This window comes from Cygnus olor, chromosome 2, assembly GCF_009769625.2.
Source record: "Cygnus olor isolate bCygOlo1 chromosome 2, bCygOlo1.pri.v2, whole genome shotgun sequence".
Classification (NCBI taxonomy): domain Eukaryota; kingdom Metazoa; phylum Chordata; class Aves; order Anseriformes; family Anatidae; genus Cygnus; species Cygnus olor.
The window spans coordinates 83,030,823-83,050,948 of NC_049170.1; the positions used below are offsets into that span (position 1 = coordinate 83,030,823).

Genomic DNA, 20,126 nt, shown 5'->3' on the forward strand with positions numbered 1-20,126 from the left:
TTAATAAGGTCTATCCAAATTGACATTCAACTACCTACCCTTCTTCCAACAGGTCTACCAAGAGCCCCATAACCAGCAAGAGGATTACTAATATTATTGAACATATGACATATGAAGTGTTCAAATATGCAGCCCGAGGACTTTATGAGGAGCACAAATTTCTTTTCACATTATTACTTACGTTGAAGATTGATATACAAAGAAACAGAGTGAAGCATGAAGAATTTCTGACCCTTATAAAAGGTTTGAACTACAGAATGGTTTTAAATAGAACACATGCATTATTGCAGAAAATTTGTGAGCTGTGGTTGTGTCTCCTAGCCAAGCTATTGCTTCCTTTTGAACATAAGTCAGTCAAGTGAAAGAATGCATGCTTATTATTCTGTTCTGGTGATAGACAACATCATATGGTAGTTCTAATTTGTAGGAGTACATTGAATTTTAATAAGTTCAGCTTTGAGAATTGTGGCAATTTAAAAGGAAAATTGCTAAGTATCCTTTCAGTTGATATTTATGTCTACTGTTCAAATACCACCATGTATGTGGTTTGACTATAAACATTTTTTACACTTTTACGGCTTTTATTTTATTTGGTAATTGAAGGCAGACAAGAGAGTGGAAAGGAAAAGAAAACGATGCTAACAGTTTATAAGAATATCATACTTTTAGCTGAACATGACAAGCTTATGGCATTAATCTTCTCTGCACGCAAACTCTTTGTATCTGCACTGAATAGCTTGGAGTTGCTTTATATTGGTGGTCCAAGATCCTCCAAAATATGCTTAATTTTCTAGGCAACATTTACTTATGGATTATAACTGTTAATTTTTCCAAGCTGAATCTTCAGAAAATCATTTCTAAAATGTGCATTTCTCAACAAACATTTATTTTCAGGCATATTGCACAAAGAAACAGTTACGTAAATCCTCAAAAAAGAACAAAGATTAAGGTGAAGGTACATGAACAAATTTAATGTAAACAAACCAAACTGCAAGCTGTTCTTCATCAAAGATGTCTTAACTTACAGGTGGTTAAAAATCTTGATTCTTGTAGCTTGTGTTTTATTTTTATTTTGTTTTTGCTTTCTTTTAGTTTAAGTGGAATTCCAAGGAAGGCAAATGCACATACTGAATAGATTATTACATTATCTACAACAACAAAAATTTGAAGAAAAAATTGAAATTCAGCTTCATAACTTTTTTCTTCATAAACTCAAGCTTATTCTTTTACATTAAATATAGGCTTAGCTTGTGGTGGGAAGATGATATGAATTTTAAAATGTTATGCTTTAAAGTGGGATGAAAAATAAGATTTGAAAATAAATTTTGCATGTTACCTACTCAGAAATTTCTTTATGACCATCCTATATGATAATGTGTTTCTCCAGACTGGGAAGACTTTCTGGTCATGTGGTATCTAGCTTATGTTTTCTTTTTTTTTTTTTTTTTTTTTGAGGTTGTGTGTGTGTCTCTGAGAATTCTGAGTATAGCCAATTCCCATTTTCTTTCAGGTGGTGCTTCTCTGGACCTTAAAGCTTGTCCTCCCAAGCCAGCTAAATGGATCCTGGATATGACTTGGCTGAACTTGGTAGAGCTCAGTAAACTTAGCCAATTTTCAGATATTCTTGACCAAGTAAGCAACAGCTTTTTAAAAGGAATCTCTTTTCTTTGAGGGTGATTATTTGATAATGACAAGGATCAAGATCAAGACATGGAGCGAGAAACTGGTTTATTTATGAACAGAATGGAAATGGTAGCCCCAAAATAGTCAGTTTTGGCCCTGACTGCTTAGCAATCTGTATAAAAAGACTTAAAAACAAAAAACAACAAAACAAAACAGACAGCAGCAACAACAACAACAACAACAAAACAACCACCACCAATGAAAACAACACAGTAAAATGAGAAGAAAGTAGAAACTTTCACACACTACAATTATACTGCTTTCAGACCGGGATACATCTTGACATTATCCCCTTAAGGTTGTTAGACCTTCTTGCATCCCTGTTGTGCTTTCTTACTCATGTTTTATCATGTTTGTTCCAGTATTTCACTGATTATATGCAGTAAGAATGAGGGAATGAGTGCTCAGTAAATTCAACACTTGTATGAATAACCTTAATGAACACTTAAGTGTATGGTAAAAGGGAGTAAGTAAATTGCATTTGGTATATGTGAAGAGTACCATCTGTACTGTGAGGAGCAGATATGTACATAGTGTTCCAAAAGCTAACAGCCTGGCTATGTGTGTTCTGACCTTGCTATGCTATTATATTAGTAATGGAGAATGATTAGTAGTAGTCCATCTTTTCTGAATATGAGTACTTGAGGGCATTGTTGCATTGTACAATTTTGTGCTTAAAATCTGAAGGCTTATTGTCTCTTTTCTTAATACCCTTGCTAACCTGTGTAGTAACACTGATAAACAAATGCTTGTGAATGGATTAAGTGTCTCTGACACTCATTAATAGTTTCTGAGCTTGTTGCAGTTGAAATGTGACTTGTCTGTTTATTGAGATTTACTCCTTTGATGGTATAACTGCAGATATCCAGAGCAGAGAAAGAATGGAAAGTCTGGTTTGATAATGAGAATCCCGAAGAAGAACCAGTTCCTAGTGGCTACGATCAGTCCCTGGACTGCTTCAGACATCTTCTTCTTATCAGATCTTGGTGCCCTGACAGGACCATAGCTCAGGTACATTTATGTCATCACATAGTTTATCCAGGTGTTGATAGGATAATAATCAAAGGATTGCAGTTTAGTACATTTTAATATAGTGATAAAAGCATTTTTCTTATGGACCTTTTCAGTGAATTTTCTGAAGTTCTTCTCAGATAGTCTATCATATTTTACATGTGTTAGCAAAATGATTCCAATATATTGAATGAGTATTAGTCACAGATATTATTATGAAGATGGGATTTCATCTGGAAACTTATGTGTTTATCCAGTTCTGCCTTATTAGTTCAGATGGTATTTTTGACTTTTCTTGCAATCATATTAATCCTCAGATTAGGCTGCAGTATAGACTTTTCATTACTTGGTTGGTTGAGGAAAAACAAAACATGAAAAGAATTTAATTGTGGAACCATTTCTTGAATGGAACAATTTTAAGACCAACCTTAGAAAAATCTATAATCATGTCTGTTCAAAATTTTTAATTTCAAACCATCTATTTAGAAAGAGAGAAGTATGAAATTAAATCTTAATAAAATGATAAGACTTATTTTTAAGAAAAGTGAAATTGTAGGAGCCTATTTTTAGTCTTTGTGTTTCTCCAGTGCAAAAGAATAAATTTATGCAATTTCAGTATGATATCTGGCAATTTACTGAAGTCAGAATACATCACTAATAGTGTGGTTTTCATGTTATTGATTAAAACCTTTAGACATTGTGACTGGATTCAGAGAAGGTCTCGACATTTATTGGCATAACTGCAGTCAATAAAAGGTTAAATGGTACTATGTAATGAATATCTCAGATGTGTGAAATGTATATGAAACTGATCAAGCAAAATTAGATCCTCAGTTTTGTTAATGGGGGCAAGATAACCTTTCATCTTATGATGTTTTATGATAACTAATAGTTAATCAAATGCTAAATGCTGAATATCTTTTTCTGAGAAGTATCCCAAAGGTATCAATTGGGAGATTACTCTATGAGAGAAGCAATCTGTTGGTTAAGAATACACAAAAGATTATCTCAGGCTGTTTGAAAGATCCTTTTAAATTTCTTAGTAATAAGGAACAATAATCTAATAATTTTTGCAGTATATAAATAAGACATATGTCTCATCCTGCTCAGCTGGGGAGGAGATCTGTTTGAATCTCTGGGTCGGAGGGCAAGACCATATGAGTCTTTCAGGGTTTTAGCAAGGTTAAAATTCTACTGATAATTTGCTGAGGAATTATTAGAGGCTTGGCAAAAGCATATGCATTCCAAATAAACAAACAGGAATATAGGGAGAGATACAGAGATACATCACCACCCATGGGTCCTGCATTGACTTGTCCTCTTCAGGTTCTCAGATGGTGGGTGCACACCCAGATGCTTTAGAGTCGGGGTTTTTAAAGCTTAGTCCCTGCTTCTGTGCAGGTTCAGGAGTTCTGCACCACCCTTTCCTGGGTATGCATGTTTCATATCGGGGAATGATAGAGAAATGAGTCTGGGGTAGTTCTCTGGGTTCATGGTGGTCTTCTACCCCCTCCACCCACCTTATTTCAGGTGCAGGCACTGCCTACATGAGGCCCGCTCCCTTGTGTTGGTTTTCTTTCAAGGTCCAAGGTTAAGACATAATGAAAACTGCATTGTTGTTGCTTGGGGGAGCTGTACTCCGCAGCATAACAGAGATGGTCTTCACCTGCTCCTCTGGGTCTTCTATTTAGTGACAGTTTTTTTTTTCATCACTATTAATATTGACTCATTATTGGTTTAAGCATAAAGGTGGTAAAGACCTAATGACTTTGAAACATATATCCTTTCCTTCTTTTTTCCCCCTAAGATAATATTTTCAAATCATTAAAACCTTTCTGTTTAGCAGGGTTATTGTTTTTATTATCCTGTAATATATGTAGGTGTTATATGTAATATATATAATATTTGTAACAATGCATGCAGCCATATGTATTAGAATAATTATAAGTTTTGACTGGTCTTGTAAAGCTGTAAGCAGTAACACCTTCAAAGGCAGTGTAGTATGTTAACATATAAAAATAAATTTGTTGTATTTTTTTATTTTGGCCATTAAATTTATATAACATAACATTTAATATTTTATAAATTTTATATAGGCAAAGGCTAATATAAATTTTAGCAGCCTTTGCTCTTCAGCTTACATATTGGCTGTATTTACACTGGGCAGAAAATGATATTAAGTAATTATACAGTATGGTATGGTAAGATTTACTTTTTTTTTTTTTTTTTTTTTTAAATACAGGCAAGAAAATACATTGTTGACACTATGGGGGAGAAATATGCAGAAGGAGTCATCTTGGACTTGGAGAAGACATGGGAAGAGTCAGATCCACGTACTCCTCTCATATGCTTTCTTTCCATGGGTTCTGATCCTACAGACTTAATCATTGCTTTGGGAAAAAGGCTGAAGATGGAGACACGTTATGTTTCCATGGGCCAGGGGCAAGAAGTCCATGCTCGTAAACTTCTACATCAGACGATGGCTCATGTAAGAGACACATTTTATTTTATTTTTTTGAACATTTATAAATTGAAACTCTGTTATGAAATAAAGTTGTTTGTTGGGTAGTTAATGCTGATGGAAGAACCTATCTTTATTTGCATAAATACATGTCCTAAGCAATAGAACTGTCTTTTCACATTTATTAAATTGAATATAATAAACTTTTTGACGTTGTGCAGACATGACTCTTTTTCAGAGGAAATAGAGTTTTTGCTGTAGGTTGTTGACTGATGAATGTATCTGAATTGCTCAATTATTTGTATTGCATGAATTTTAAAAGTTCTTCAGCAAACATCTCAACATTTTTTTTTCAGTTTCTTGTATTTTTAGCAATACAAACATGTTTTGTTAAATGAAGATGAATTCCAAGTATAATTGGAAGTGTAATATAATATAAGTATGTAAATATAATATATTCAAGTGTAATTGATAATTACATAACCTTGGGAAAAGCAAGGCTGTATAGCAAAATAGGTTGTATTGCTGTAACCTACATTTTGAACGGGGATGGGCAATCTGATAGGACAGGCTTTTTTACAAGTGAAAAATGGTAGAATTAAAGAATAAAATCACCTATGTCAGAAACAAATGCTAACAAATGCTAACAAGTTTGCCCATTAGTTGATAGTACAGCTAACATGAACAGATTAAGTTTCTTGTGCTCCTGAGATACATGCTCCTTCCCAGTCTGTATAACCAGTTTTCCTCTGACTTTTGCCTCCAATTCTCATTTGACAACTTCACATTAAAATCTAATTAGCAGATCAGATGAGAGGAAACGTTCAAAAGATAAAGAGCTCCTTTTGTTTAGTTAAAAGAAATGTAGTTACTTTCCTTCACTGTCTAACATACCCTCTTAATGAACGGGTATGTGAGACATCTGTATGAGGTACAGTAATTCATATGGGAATGTTTTGATATCAGTTATTTGATACCAGTTTATTAAGATAATATATGTATATTTGTTTTTCCGAAACCCATGACCCTTTTGAGGAACCAGGTTTAGCAAGCTGGTAAAGAGCAGTTTTTTCTGTCTATGGAGCTTCTGAGTTACTTTATACCTCCAAGTTTCTTTACTCATGATCAATGAAATCATGGGTTCATCTAGAAAGTCAAGATTTCTGATACTTCTCAGTGCTATAGTCATTCCCAGATATGTTTTGAATGTACTGAAATAGTAGGGACTATGTGAGAAGACCAGATTGGACAAATAGGAACCTCTCGTTTAAATGATAAAACCACACAAGATAACAACTCCAGAATGAGCTTCCCACAGCTTAGCTCACATGAGCCTTCTCTTGGAGAAAAAGTACTTCGTTAATTGCATATCTACCGTTGCTTTGGATACTGGTCTCCATTTGTATATGAAATGTACATGAAAACAAGTGGTTAAGGCCTTGGTTTTGATTTGATGGGCTTGTGGTGCAAAACTGTGGAGGATTTCTTCCTTTTAACAATTCTCATAAGCACTTAACCCTGTTTATACTAGCTTTTGCTATAGTTTAGGTACATTGGTTGTGTTCTTTACCTACATCATAAACAAAGATTGATTTTAGTGCTTGCAGTATGCAAACACTATCAATAACATTATATTCTGGTGTTTTAAACTAGGGAGGTTGGGCACTTCTGCAAAACTGCCACCTTGGACTTGACTTTTTGGATGAGTTGATGGACACCGTAATAGAGACAGAGACAGTCCATGAAGGCTTTCGACTGTGGATGACAACTGAAATTCACAAACAGTTCCCCATCACGCTTCTTCAAATGTGTATTAAGTTTACCAATGAACCACCACAAGGGCTCAGAGCTGGACTAAAGAGAACATATAGCGGTGAGTGCTAGAGTGATGATAATTCAAAATTAAATTTTGTTTGTTTTTGGAGTCTTTGTAGTTATTGTGTAGTTGCTCAGTAGCCAATGGTAATGGGTGGAAGCAACTATGAGGAACTGATCATGACAATGCAAGGACACATCTTGATTCTTTGTTTGAGCTAGAAGTTGTGAAAGTTAGAAGGAAGAGATCTGCTGAAGTTCTGATTCCAGAACTAATTAGACAGCAGAACATGGAAATGCTTTTTCTTTTCTCAAATATTGTCTTCTACTATCTCAGTTCTAAATATTTAAATTGTTAAACTCCTCATGTATTTGGCAGAAAAGTAACGTATTAATCTTTGTTGGCTATTAAATGTCCTTTACACTGCATTCAATAAAGTTCTGTAGTCAAAGAGTCTTTAGAAAAAAAGCAACCCAATGCAGAGTGAACTATTAGCAAGTTGTTTCTTCATTTTCTGAAGTTTACTCTCTTAATTTGGGCTACTGCTATGAAGTGTCTCCAGCACAGAACATTTTGCAGGACAGTAATTGCCTCTAGGCAGAGGTAGGTAGTCAGATAAATATCTGTAGGACTGATGTTTTAGTACTGATTTGAAGTACTTTTGAAAATACTGCTACTGTGTTTCTTATAAAGCCCACTTATAATTAATAGGTGTCAGCCAGGATTTACTAGATGTCAGTGACATGGTACAATGGAAACCAATGTTGTATGCTGTAGCTTTTCTACACTCCACTATTCAAGAAAGACGGAAGTTTGGATCTCTGGGTTGGAATATACCCTATGAGTTTAACCAAGCCGATTTCAATGCCACTGTGCAATTCATTCAAAACCACTTAGATGGCGTGGATGCCAAGAAGGTAATTAACATTTCTGGGGAAGGTGGATTACAGTTAGAAAACTTTCCAATAGCAGAATATATATACATAGTTCCCAATAATTGAAACACAAATGTGATTTTAAATTATTATTTATTTTCCACAAACATTCAGTATTCCAAGTATACATATCTGTAGACCAGCATGTTTAAATTACACTTTTAATCTTGTGCATGCAGAATTTCTGTATTAACCCATATGTTAAAACAAAACAAAACCAAAACCAATGCTCCAGGCCTTCTCACGCTAAAACTTCTGAAGTATAAACCTTAGAAGTGTAGACCTTCATTTCAAAGCTAATTATGTCAGATAGTTAAAAATGGACTACTGTTTTTTTAAATACTCTTTTGTTTAAATCAGTATGCTCCAAGCTATCTTGGCTGCATAAAGACATGGACAGTTGCCTTTACTGACTGTTTAGGATTTCTTACATTCCTCACTTTCATTTAGACAGTTGTTGTACAGAGAGAGATATGTGGCAGATCACTTTGCAATTAACATTTTAAGTGAAGTTGAAAGTGTGATTGGAATGTAGCTGTATCACTCTTGCTCAGATGCCGGAATAAGCCTCTTTAATTAGTTGTCAATGAATTATATTTTGAGAAATCCTTGAAGTTGTTCTGCGAATACAGTGTTATATTAACACAAGAGTGGTAAGAAAATAACTTGCTTTCAAGAGGGACAGGGATACAGGACTTTGTGTATCAGGTGTTCTTACTAAGAAAGATATAAATAAGTGAGAAGAGGATTAGCTGAAGTCACTTTTTTCTGTTTGGTTTCAGGGGATCTCCTGGAGTACTGTTTGTTACATGATAGGTGAGATTCAGTATGGTGGCCGTGTGACAGATGACTATGACAAAAGGCTGATGAACACCTTTGTAAAGGTTTGGTTCAGTGAAAATACATTCAGTCAAGAATTCTGCTTCTACAAAGGATACAGCATACCCAAATGTACTGTGGTGGATCAATATCTTCAGTACATACAGGTTGGTAGATGAAAGCTTCTCAACAGAGGAAAAAAACACAATTCACTTAAGTTTCTCACAAGTTTCTTTGTTCCTGAATTTTGTCTTTTCTTCTGAGTATGTTTTTTGTCTCTTCTTCACAGATTCTTTATTGCTTTTTAACAGTCTGTGTATTTTTTAGTGACAGTACTAGTTATCATTATTATCACGTCAGTACCCTTTTCTTTTTCATGTGATTTACTTGAGGGATGTAGCTGAATGGATACAGTTATTAGAGTGTACAGAATGGAGTCCAGCTATTGGGTACAGACACACAGAAACAAAGAGTGTAGAGATATGGAAGAACAAGCTGACTATTGAAATAGTGTATGAAGGTAAAAACTACATTTATTGTGAACTTTGGTGTGACTTGGGCTGTGACATGACAAATAACTCGCAGAAAGTTATTTGCAGTAAGACTGTGTGAAGAGATCCAGCTTCTTACTTAACCATGTAAGATTTTTTGTTTGTTATTTTTAAAAATACTTAGCATATAAATCTATCTCAAATTGTGCTCTTTTTATGTTTCACTATGTAGAGTCTTCCTGCTTACGACACACCAGAGGTGTTTGGTTTGCACCCCAATGCTGATATCACTTACCAAAGTAAGCTTTCCAAAGATGTATTGGATATCATCCTCTGTATTCAGCCTAAAGACAGCTCGGGTGGAGGAGGTGAAACCAGGGAGGCAGTTGTAGCCAGACTGGCTAATGATATGCTGGAAAAGCTTCCTGATGATTATGTACCATTTGAAGTGAGTTATTGTAATTCTGTCAAAGACATTTGCTATTTCTTGCTTTGTGTGATTTTTTTTTTTAAAAGGTATTATTATTTTTTTAAAGCGTATCTGAATTAATTTATACAGAAAATACTTTAAAAACATAAAGTGGCCTGACCAGACTCTTAACATCTATAATGAAGTCACTTAGTATATCCTGAAGGGCTTATATAAGAGCTTTTTCAAAATATTAAACTACTTAATGCTTAAGTTGTCATTTGCACTACGGAGGGCAGGGGAGGTCATCAGTTTTTCAGACAAGCTTGTTGACATTGTAGTAGAAAACTGAGGTAGTGTTACAAATGTATTTATGCTTCTAAATGTATTACTGCTTTAATATGTGTATTACCATGGGATTCAGCTTACAACCTGAACATATTTTTAGGTTGTTTTAATTTCCAATGGTAGGAAACGATTTTCTTCAGTGAAATGAATGCTGAAAAGCTTGACAAGTGATAGCTTTCATTGTCTGAAACCTAGTATTGCTATCTCAAGACTGATATTAACACATAGTAGCCCATGTAATGTTATTTGTAATGGCCACTTGATGCTTCACAGTCATTTCTTTTCTGAAATACTAATTTCTTTTTATGTGGAAGATGGGATGTTTCTAGAGATGAGAAATTTCTTAGAAAGTTAGAAAACATTTACTGATGACAAGATACATGGGCACACAAATTGGCTGCACTCTGTCCCCGTCCTCAAGACTAAATTTAGCTGAGTATTTGAAAAAGTGTTTCTGGGTCTAAGTTGTACTTTAGTCCCCCAGAATTTTAGGATACTGACATATTTCTTACCAGATAAGGCTGGTTACGAACATCAAAAAATGACAGGAAAGTGCTTGTAAAATAGCTATGTTTTCAATATTTCCCATATCAGAGGATGCTGAACTTTTGTGTTTGTTTATCTGCAAAAGCATGAAAGCAAGAAGGTTTGGTTATGACATTAGTAAAGCATTTGCAATACTTTTGTTATGAAATAGAATATGAAAATGAAATGAAATGAATATGAATATGAAATATGAATCATCGCAATATATCATCAGAAAAAAAATCATGCTCGTGTGTTGTGCAAGGGCTAGCCTTAGCAGATTCCCAAACTTTCCACCTGCTCATTTAGGCAGTAAGATGTTTTATTAATTAGATCCTGCTATCTCCTCCCTGAGGAAGATCTATCTTCCTATCCTTAGTCATCTGGCGTTTGAATTACTCTTTAATGGAAGTTAGCATGAAGACCTAATAGAGGGCTAAGTAGCTTATGAACCCCTAAATTGTCCTGCTAGGATGCTGAGCTGTGAGAAAGGAGCAAGGAAATTTGTACAGTCTGACAGCCTTCTTTCTCTTTTTCCACAGTAATAACTTTTTGAGTATAGACTCTTTTCAGGTACCCATCTTATGTCTGTTGCTTTGTGTTTTCTGAAGCCCATTTTGAGTTTCATAGTCTTCTTTCCCCAAAAATGGCATAATTATGATAATGTTGTATATCTGAACAGATGAGTTATGTATCTGAATTTTGAATAACAACTATCTAGCAGTCTTCCAAAGGTTTGTACTTGCTGAAGTTTCTTACCTAGAGTCGTCCTAGAAGCCTGAGTTTTATGGCTTTCCAAAAGACCGTAGGTGCTGAACCAGAAGTCTGAGATCTGCAAAGAATTGCAATTTGTTCAGCTTCTTAGAAGGGTATTGCTTTAGTGATGGGCTAAATCTCCCGGTAGCTGTTAGTCCATCTCTCTTCAACTTTTACCTAGCATCTTCAGGAATAAATACGTGGATTAATAAAGGCATATATTGCATACTGTTGTTGTATAGGTACATTTATCTCTATCAAAGTTTGCAAGAGATCTATTTGGGAGGATCAGCTTTGATCCTGATCTGTCTTAAATTAAAGGGGAAATGACAAATTCAAATTTAGTTTGTATCAATAAAAGTGAATGAGTAGCACTAAAATTTTTCACTTGTTGAAAATTATTTAAAGTCCTCTTTTTGGTTGTTGTTTTAGAGTAAATGTGTAGCAAAATCCTGATAAACTTGGAAATGTTACGTGTATTTCTAAGGGGGTTGATACTATATATAGAATTCAGTATGTATGATATACTGATATAAGATATGATTTATAATTTTTTAATCTTTGGCATAAATAGGGCCATATAGATTACAGAATTTCTAGTTATGTCCCTACAGTTGTTAGATTGTTAACTTTACACTTTTAAATGGCTTTTTAAATGACTTTAGCTCGTAGAATTATATATATACTAAATCATGATTTAGGCTAAAAATACAGCCAGTCTCAGCATTGTAGAATTCACTTGGAACAAAATCCTATGTTTCTGTTGCAGAGAACTTGAGGATTATGCCAAACTGACCACTTAACTTCCTTACTTAAAGTAGTGTATCGTAAAAATTGTATTGGTGCCTAATCTTGACATAAATCCAGCTTTTATTTCTGTTGAAGGGTCTTTGGTTTTCTACTTACAGGTAAAAGAGAAACTAAAGAACATGGGACCTTTTCAGCCTATGAACATATTTTTACGACAGGAGATTGAACAAATACAGAGAGTTATTTCATTAGTGAGAAGCACTCTGACTGATCTAAAACTTGCCATTGATGGAACAATTGTTATGAGTGAAAATCTGAGGGATGCTTTAGACTGCATGTATAATGGAAGAATTCCTGCTAGCTGGGCAAAAGTAGGTGTGCATCGCTTGTTTTGTTAGAAAAAATAAGTGCTTATTTAATTTTTGTAGAGTTAAACTTATAGCCAGATGGTAAATACTTTTTTAAACATAAGTGTCCATGTTAACCATGACACAGTGTGACTGCTGGGCTAATTTGGGCTAAAATAAGAACAGTCAAAACAAGTCGTCTTTCATTTATAAAAATAGAAATGAGTGTGGCAGATGCAGATATTTCCCATTTTAATAGACTATGTATATTGGCAGGTGAGAAGGCTAGAAAGAAGAAAATAACTTTAAATACAATGATAGATTTTCAGAAACAGCACCCACACTAGTGGATCACTCTGTTGCTATTCTTTGAAACTAGGACTTGTAGTCACAGAATCACAGAACAGTAGAAGATGGAAGGGACCTCTGGAGGTAGTCTAGTCCAACCCCACTTAAAGTGAGGTCAACTAAAGCGGGTGTCACAGGACTTTCCAAGACTAAAGCCTAAAACCTCTCTGGGAAACCTGTGTTCTGGTATTCAACCATCCTCACTGTAAAGAAATAAAAAAAATAAAAAGAAGTGATTTCTTAAGTTTAAATAGAATTTCCCATGTTTCATCTTGTGCCTCTTGTCCTTTCACTGTGAAGGGTCTGGATCCATCATCTTCATTTCACCCCATGCATGGTATAAGCATTGATAATATCTCCCCTGAGCCTTCTCTTCTGCATGTTAACCAATCCCAGCTCTCTCAGCCAGTACGCGTATGATAGATGCTCCCATCCCTTAACCATCTTCATGGCACTTCTGAAGACTTGCAAAGTATTGATTACATCATTTTTTTTACGTCATGGTGTGGTTGATAGCAATGCGATGATAACTACAACAGTCTCATCAAAGTCTAAATATTTTCATATTCTAGCATTGTGCTAGGCTAGCTGTCCTGGTGATGTTATTTCCAAATAGGGATAAAATTAAATATTTCAGTAATAATTATACACTAATACAGAGTAAAATAAAATATGTGTCTCAGAGGAAAGAGTGGGAAACTGTCTAATGGATAGATATGGCATTGGGTTTTATTAAGCTATTAAGCTGCTTAGGAGTTTTTTTTTTTTTTTTTAATTTCTTTTAGTATATTGAGACATTCCTACTCACTGGACAGCTCTAATAGAGATGTTAAAACACAGCACATAGATGTGCTCAGAGTAATGCAGGTACCCCCCCAACTTCAGATAGAATTGCTCTTCCTTTGAATTATTCAGCTATTGGGGTAACCAAAGAACTCTTTCTCTTATGTATTTTAATGGGATACTTGATTATATTTAAAAACATAAACCAGTCACCCAGCTAATCCTTTTGAAGGCAATTAACTTTTTTAATTTAAAAGATTTCATTTTATTACATTTGTACTGAATCCATGGGTTGAAATCTGACAGCTCTCTTTGATTTAAAGAAAGTAATTCAATTATTCCACTCTTTCACTTACAAATCAGAAATAGAAATTGTTTTCAGGGAGAATGAGAGCTGTTGATGGCAGCTGATGAAAATAAATATAGAGAGGTTTGTTTTGTTTTGTTTTTATTAATAAAGTATTTTCATGGTACAAAACAGACCATAATGGATGCTTCACAGAACAAGTATGATACGACTATTCAAAGAAAAAAAATCATCATAAATCTTTCCATAGTATAAGTTCAATTTTCCTTAACATTTTTTTCATTTTTTTTTTCAGAAAAAGCTGAATAGTTTTGGCAGAAATCCTATTATCTTGAAGCAATGACCCTGACTTTAGAAAGACATGTAGACAATATTTCTTCCTAGTTCAAACAGCTATCTAATTCTGTGAAAACATCATAAAATAGACAATTACCACAGGGAACATTAAGCATATCTGAATGGAATGGTAGCAATGAATTTGAACAGAACAAGAATTTGCTTCAGGTTTCAGTGTGAGGCAACTATCAGGCTAAAAGCTAATGTATGAAAAATGAGCTTTAAACATGCTTTACTAATATTACCTTGTTTACTACCTTCTGAAGAATTACTTTTAATTGACATGAATGTGATGTTTTAAAACTGTTGAACAAGATTAAAAAATGAACACACAGTTTATTATTTTTAGGCATCTTGGGCTTCGAGTACGCTTGGTTTCTGGTTTACTGAACTTCTAGAAAGAAACCACCAATTTTACAGTTGGATTTTTGAAAGACGACCAAACTGCTTCTGGATGACAGGGTTTTTTAATCCTCAAGGATTTTTAACTGCAATGAGACAGGTAAATAGTATTCAAAGTCTCACTCTGCCTATTCTTAGATATACTTTTGAAATGTATATTGGTGTGAAGGATGTTGAGTTATGCACATGGCTCCGTCTTATCAACAGTGAAGATATATGACTGCATAACTGATTATGGCTTACTGAGTGATATTCCACCACATGTACTTTTTCATTATCAAGCACTAGTATGTTAATTTTTTTTTTCACTACTTTGATCCTAGGCCTATGAGGGCTACCTTACAACATTATTAAGATAGAGTGGAGAAGTAATGTCTCATGTTACTATTCAGACATTCCTGAAAAGAGGTGTTACACCCATGAACTTCTTTTTTTTTTTTCTCTTTTTTTTTTTCCCCTCCCTTTTGTTCTGTGTTCAGTTCTTGCCCAGAGCTACTTTTTCCTTTAAAAGGAGACAATAAATACCTATGCTGGTCAGCATACTGGGACATAGATTGGAGACGATAATTCTGTCATATTGGGAAAGAATACTCAGGTAGGAATGCAATGGGAGCTCAGACAAAAGCTAACTTTTGGAGGAGACAGAACGAAGGCTTACAGAAAAGGAAATACCTCGTCTCTCTCTCTCAAATCTGGGTAGTGTAATCTTTGGATATCTAATTGAAGTTTCAGTGAGTGATCTACTAATAGCACAGCCATATAACCTTGGAATTATATAACAAAATACTTTTTTTTTTGAATAAACAGTCCTAAGTTGGGATTTTATCTTGCACCCAAACCTGTGAAAAGGATTTATTAGTAGGATCGATCTTCTGAACTTTTCTGGTTCCCTAGTAGAGAACGAGAGGTACATAACAACCTAAAGGTCACAGGTGAACAACAAAGTGTCTGTCTGGGCTCTGCGCTTCAGCTCTACCATGAAGTAAATAGAAATGAGAAAGATGAAGAGCTAGAATGATAATTGAACTTCAACTCTTCTGCTCTTTTAAAGCAGCTGAATAAATGCAGTATGGGGTAAACATTAACTTCAAAATGAATTCCAGTTACTTCAAACAAAGATCTTGAAAAAATTTAATAAACTGGGATAAAACTTAGGTGTGACATAACTTAATAGTAAGAAATAATAAGGGATTGGGCAAGATAGTTGAGCAAGTGTTGTCCAGTGCAGTAATTAACTGACTAAATTTAAAATGTGTTGACTCTTGAACATATCCATCTCCAAGTGTTGTCTTTTTTTTTTTTTTTTGACAGTCTCTTTAAGTAGTTTTAGAGCTGAGTGAGCTCCCTCTCACTATTAAGAATACAGTTAATGAATACCATAGTTACAAGAAAAGGTAGCTAATCCCAGAAAACGTGCAGCAAAACATGCATTTTGCTTTTTTTCATTGGAACTGTTTTACTCATCACAGTGGTTTCTTATTTCATGAAAGCTGTGAAATTTTCATGTTCACAAGAGCCAACTTCTATTGGCATTCATTGGTTGTGTTACTGTATATAGTTGTAAGATACTGTATATAATAAAAAGATTGAAAATCAAATACAGCAGATAAAGTACTGGAAGCCTAGTAGTACCATCCCGTTGCTGGCTTAGAGAGAAGGCTAATGCTGTAGACATGTATAGTATAAAAAGTTAAATTTGAGAGGGTAGATTGTGACCATACAAATATGTTTCTAATAAATGCTTGGAAAAATATGGTTCTCTGCATATGTAAAAATGTAACTTCCAGATCTTCATCTGTTTTGGGCAGGAAGTAACAAGGGCTAACAAAGGATGGGCTCTGGACAGTGTAGTGCTGTGCAATGAGGTCACTAAATGGATGAAAGATGATATCACAAGCCCTCCTTTGGAAGGTGTCTATGTGTATGGTCTATATTTGGAAGGAGCTAGCTGGGACAGAAGAAACATGAGACTGACTGAATCTAAACCCAAGGTGCTCTTCGAGATGATGCCGGTTATAAGGATATATGCAGAGAACAACAGTACGTAACTGAATTGTAAAGGACATTAATTTGATAGACTTCGGTGTAACTTTTTTTTTTTTTTTTTCAGCTGCATGAAAGTCTCTTGAGCTTCAGGGATTTCATCAGGCTGTCTCTATTCATGTATACGTACAGCATCTTTTTCAAGAGGAGAGGCTTCTCAGTCTTCTATATAAAATGTGCTAGTAGCTTTCCTTGATAATTGATAATGGGCACTTCTTCCCCTAATATTTAGATAGGTCTCTACCTTCTGTTCTTAGTGGTGTTAATAACTTTTTAAAACCAATTACAGAAGAGCTGTTCTCTGCCTTGTGACAAACGTGCTCTTATTCAGTCTTTTGCTGCAATTAGAAGTCATAATTCCTGGTGCAAATACATACTGTGTTTTAACACTAACATAGATGCTAGTAATATTCTTAACACACAACTCTGAAAATACTGTTGCTTACTTTTCTCACAAAGTATATGGGTAGTGTGTGGCACTTAGTCTATTTTCTCATTGGTATTTTGAAGTGCTAGGTATACATTTGATATGATAGCTTATATAACAGAAGTTTATATATCATAAACTTGGATATTTGCAGAATGCCACTCCTAAACTGATGAGATGGTTGAATCAAAATTTACAATTTACAAGCTTTGAAACCTAAACCCCCACACCAAAATTCACTGTAACATATAAGTTTTTTATATCTATAAATTTATGTATACATATATACACATATATATACAACATACATATACAACATGTATATCACACATATAAGGTATTTATGGTATTCATATAACATATATGTTATATATGTGCTGTATATACATAAAAATACACTCCTTTTTTCCTGGACAGGGCTATGCTTGAGTTAACAGAGGCAGCAAGCAGTGGCAAGAAGTAATGGAAAATGTTTTGGTCTTTGAGGCAGAAAAGGGCTGTAAGAACTGAAAGAAAATTAGGGAGTTAAAGAACAATAAAAATATTGGTTTATGGAAATATGTGATTTAGATTATTATTATGTGTGTGTGTGTGAATAAAATAGGAAATGACATTGAATAGGAATGTGTGATAGGATAGGAATATCCAATGTTGAATGTAAAACAGGAAGCTTCCATTTAAAGTGTTCCACCTCCCGAAGCAAAGCCTGCTTATGTGATATTTTTCCAGGGTTTTCTGTAGCTAATCTTTTATAACAGACATAATGACTGTGAAAGTAGCCAATATGCCAAATAATGAACGCTGAAATATTAAGACTAGACTATTTTTCTGATTCTTCAGTGAAAAAGTTGATTTATATTCTGAAAGACTAACTAAATTTCAAAATGTATTGTTCACTGTTTTTCCATGAGTAGGGCATATTGTTATTTTGACATATTAATAATATATTTTTAAGCCACTGTTCAATGGACAGGTTGAACTAATAATTGTGCTAATCAAGCTAGAGCGTCCATTTACATTTCTTGCTACATCCAGTTCCTGGGGGCTGACATTAAATCCTAAGCCTCCAGGAATTTCAAGGATTGCATTATTACCTTCATCTGGCAATAGCACAATGATGAACAGTGTGAGAATCAAGTATGATTTTTTTTGGTGGTGATGGAGAAATGTGTGCTATTGAACTTTGATTCAGTTTTATGTTTGCCTTGTGCCCAGTCCCTTAAGGCCCTGTTTTCATACCCCCAGTTCCATTTTTTTTTTAATGTCTTTTCTGTCTTCTCAGCTTCAAAGGATCCACGCTTATATTCGTGTCCAGTCTACAAAAAGACTGTTCGAACAGATCTGAATTACATTGCTGCCATGGATCTTAGAACCCTTCAGCCTCCAGAGCACTGGGTACTGCGTGGGGTAGCACTTCTGTGTGATGTCAAATAATGTTGAAAAAGGGTTACTAATTCTTCTCTGATTTTAAATATTAGCATTGATGTAGTTAGCTATATGATAGATTGTTTTATAAAAATGTATTTTCTAAGTCACAGACGCCATTATGGCCATTTTAGTATTTTTTTCTCAATAAACCTGTACATTAGGCTTATAAAGGCTAAATCTTAGAGTAATAGTAAGTTTGGTAAATAGATTCAAGCACTACCTTTGATATTTTGGTTTTCATGATAAATATTTAGACTTCCTATCTCACTAATGTCTACTTTATTTTATCTTGAATAAAGATTGATTTGAACATTGTTACTTTTCAGTGGTTAATTATGGTTGTGTCAGGGCTTCAAGCAGCTAAGTATGTATCTTTATTTTTTTTTCTTTTTTCTTTTTTTTTCACCTACGGAAAGCTAAGATGAGTTGATTATTCATAGTAGTTAATATACTTCATGATGATGTTCCAAGATTATCTTCTGGCTGATAGTTTCTAGGTGGCTTGCTCTCTAAATAAGGACTGGAACAATGTTGCACCTGTTCCATCACTTGGAAAACAATTTCATTGTATTACACAGGAAAGCAAGCATTTGACAGCTGCCAGAATTCCTTATTACCTGATTCATGACCTATAAATAAGTAATGGAGAGAAAGAAAATCATTCCATAAAAATGAAGTTGCTGCTTCTTTTTTTTTTTTTTTTCATGTGCTGGTACACCAGATGTGAGTCAACCTTCGTCAAGGTTATTAGTTGTATGACAGCAGCTTTAGCTTCGTTCCTGCTATATTTTTGCAATGTTGTGATTTTATATATTGTCCGTTTTCTTTAACCTTTTCTACTTACGTGCTGAAGTCTTTTTGCGTCTCAGCTAGCTTAAGTTCACATGGGAGTCTGTCTTCAGAGAGAAACATTAATACCTCTATTTAGTTGAACACTGTTGGCTTTGCAAATCAACTACACTTTTGTAGTCATCAGAAAGTCTTTTTTTTTTTCTTTTTGAGTCCAATAGGTCATGTACCTTAGAGTGATCCACTAGTCATTCATGCTAAAAAGTACTGTAGAAGATTCTATTAAACTAAAGGAAGGGAGATTTAGTTTAGATGTTATAGGTGTTAGGAGGAAATTCTTTATACAGAGGGTGGTGAGGCACTGGAACAGGTTGCCCAGAGAAGTTGTGGATGCCCCATTGTTGTGGTTTAGCCCGGCTGGCAGTCAAACACCACACAGCCGTTCGCTCACCCTCCCCCCTCCCTCTCCGGGATGGGGGAGAGAAACGGGAAAGTGCAGCCTGTGAGTTGAGATAAAGACAGTTTATTAAGACAGGGAAAAGAATAACAACAACAATAATAATAATAATAATAGTGTTAATAGTAATAATGTGTACGAAATAAGTGATGCACAATGCAATTGCTCACCACCCGTTGACCGATGCCCAGCCTATCCCCGAGCAGCCGGCCACCCCTCCACCCCGGCTAGCCACCCCTATATATTGTTCAGCATGACGTCAGATGGTATGGAATACCCCTTTGGCCAGTTTGGGTCAGCTGTCCTGGGTCTGTCCCCTCCCAGCTTCTGCTGCATCCCTAGCCTGCTCGCTAGCAGGACAGAGAGAGGCTGAAAAGTCCTTGGCTTGGTGTAAGCACTGCTCTACAACAATTAAAACATCAGCATGTTATCAGCGCTCTTCTCATTCTAATCCA

The 20,126-nt window shown here is 34.9% G+C and overlaps 1 protein-coding gene across 1 annotated transcript in view; it reads left to right on the forward strand.

Moving 5' to 3' along the window:
* DNAH5 (dynein axonemal heavy chain 5) overlaps positions 1-18,435 on the forward strand; it is a 128,024-nt gene extending 109,589 nt beyond the window's left edge. Inside the window, 12 exon segments of the mRNA XM_040548704.1 lie at positions 53-243; positions 1,511-1,632; positions 2,545-2,694; positions 4,937-5,182; positions 6,809-7,028; positions 7,683-7,888; positions 8,689-8,892; positions 9,449-9,664; positions 12,163-12,375; positions 14,475-14,627; positions 16,336-16,567; positions 18,280-18,435. Coding sequence (XP_040404638.1) covers positions 53-243; positions 1,511-1,632; positions 2,545-2,694; positions 4,937-5,182; positions 6,809-7,028; positions 7,683-7,888; positions 8,689-8,892; positions 9,449-9,664; positions 12,163-12,375; positions 14,475-14,627; positions 16,336-16,567; positions 18,280-18,431 — 2,305 coding nt within the window. The 3' untranslated portion in view covers positions 18,432-18,435.
* Positions 18,436-20,126: the final 1,691 nt, after the last annotated feature.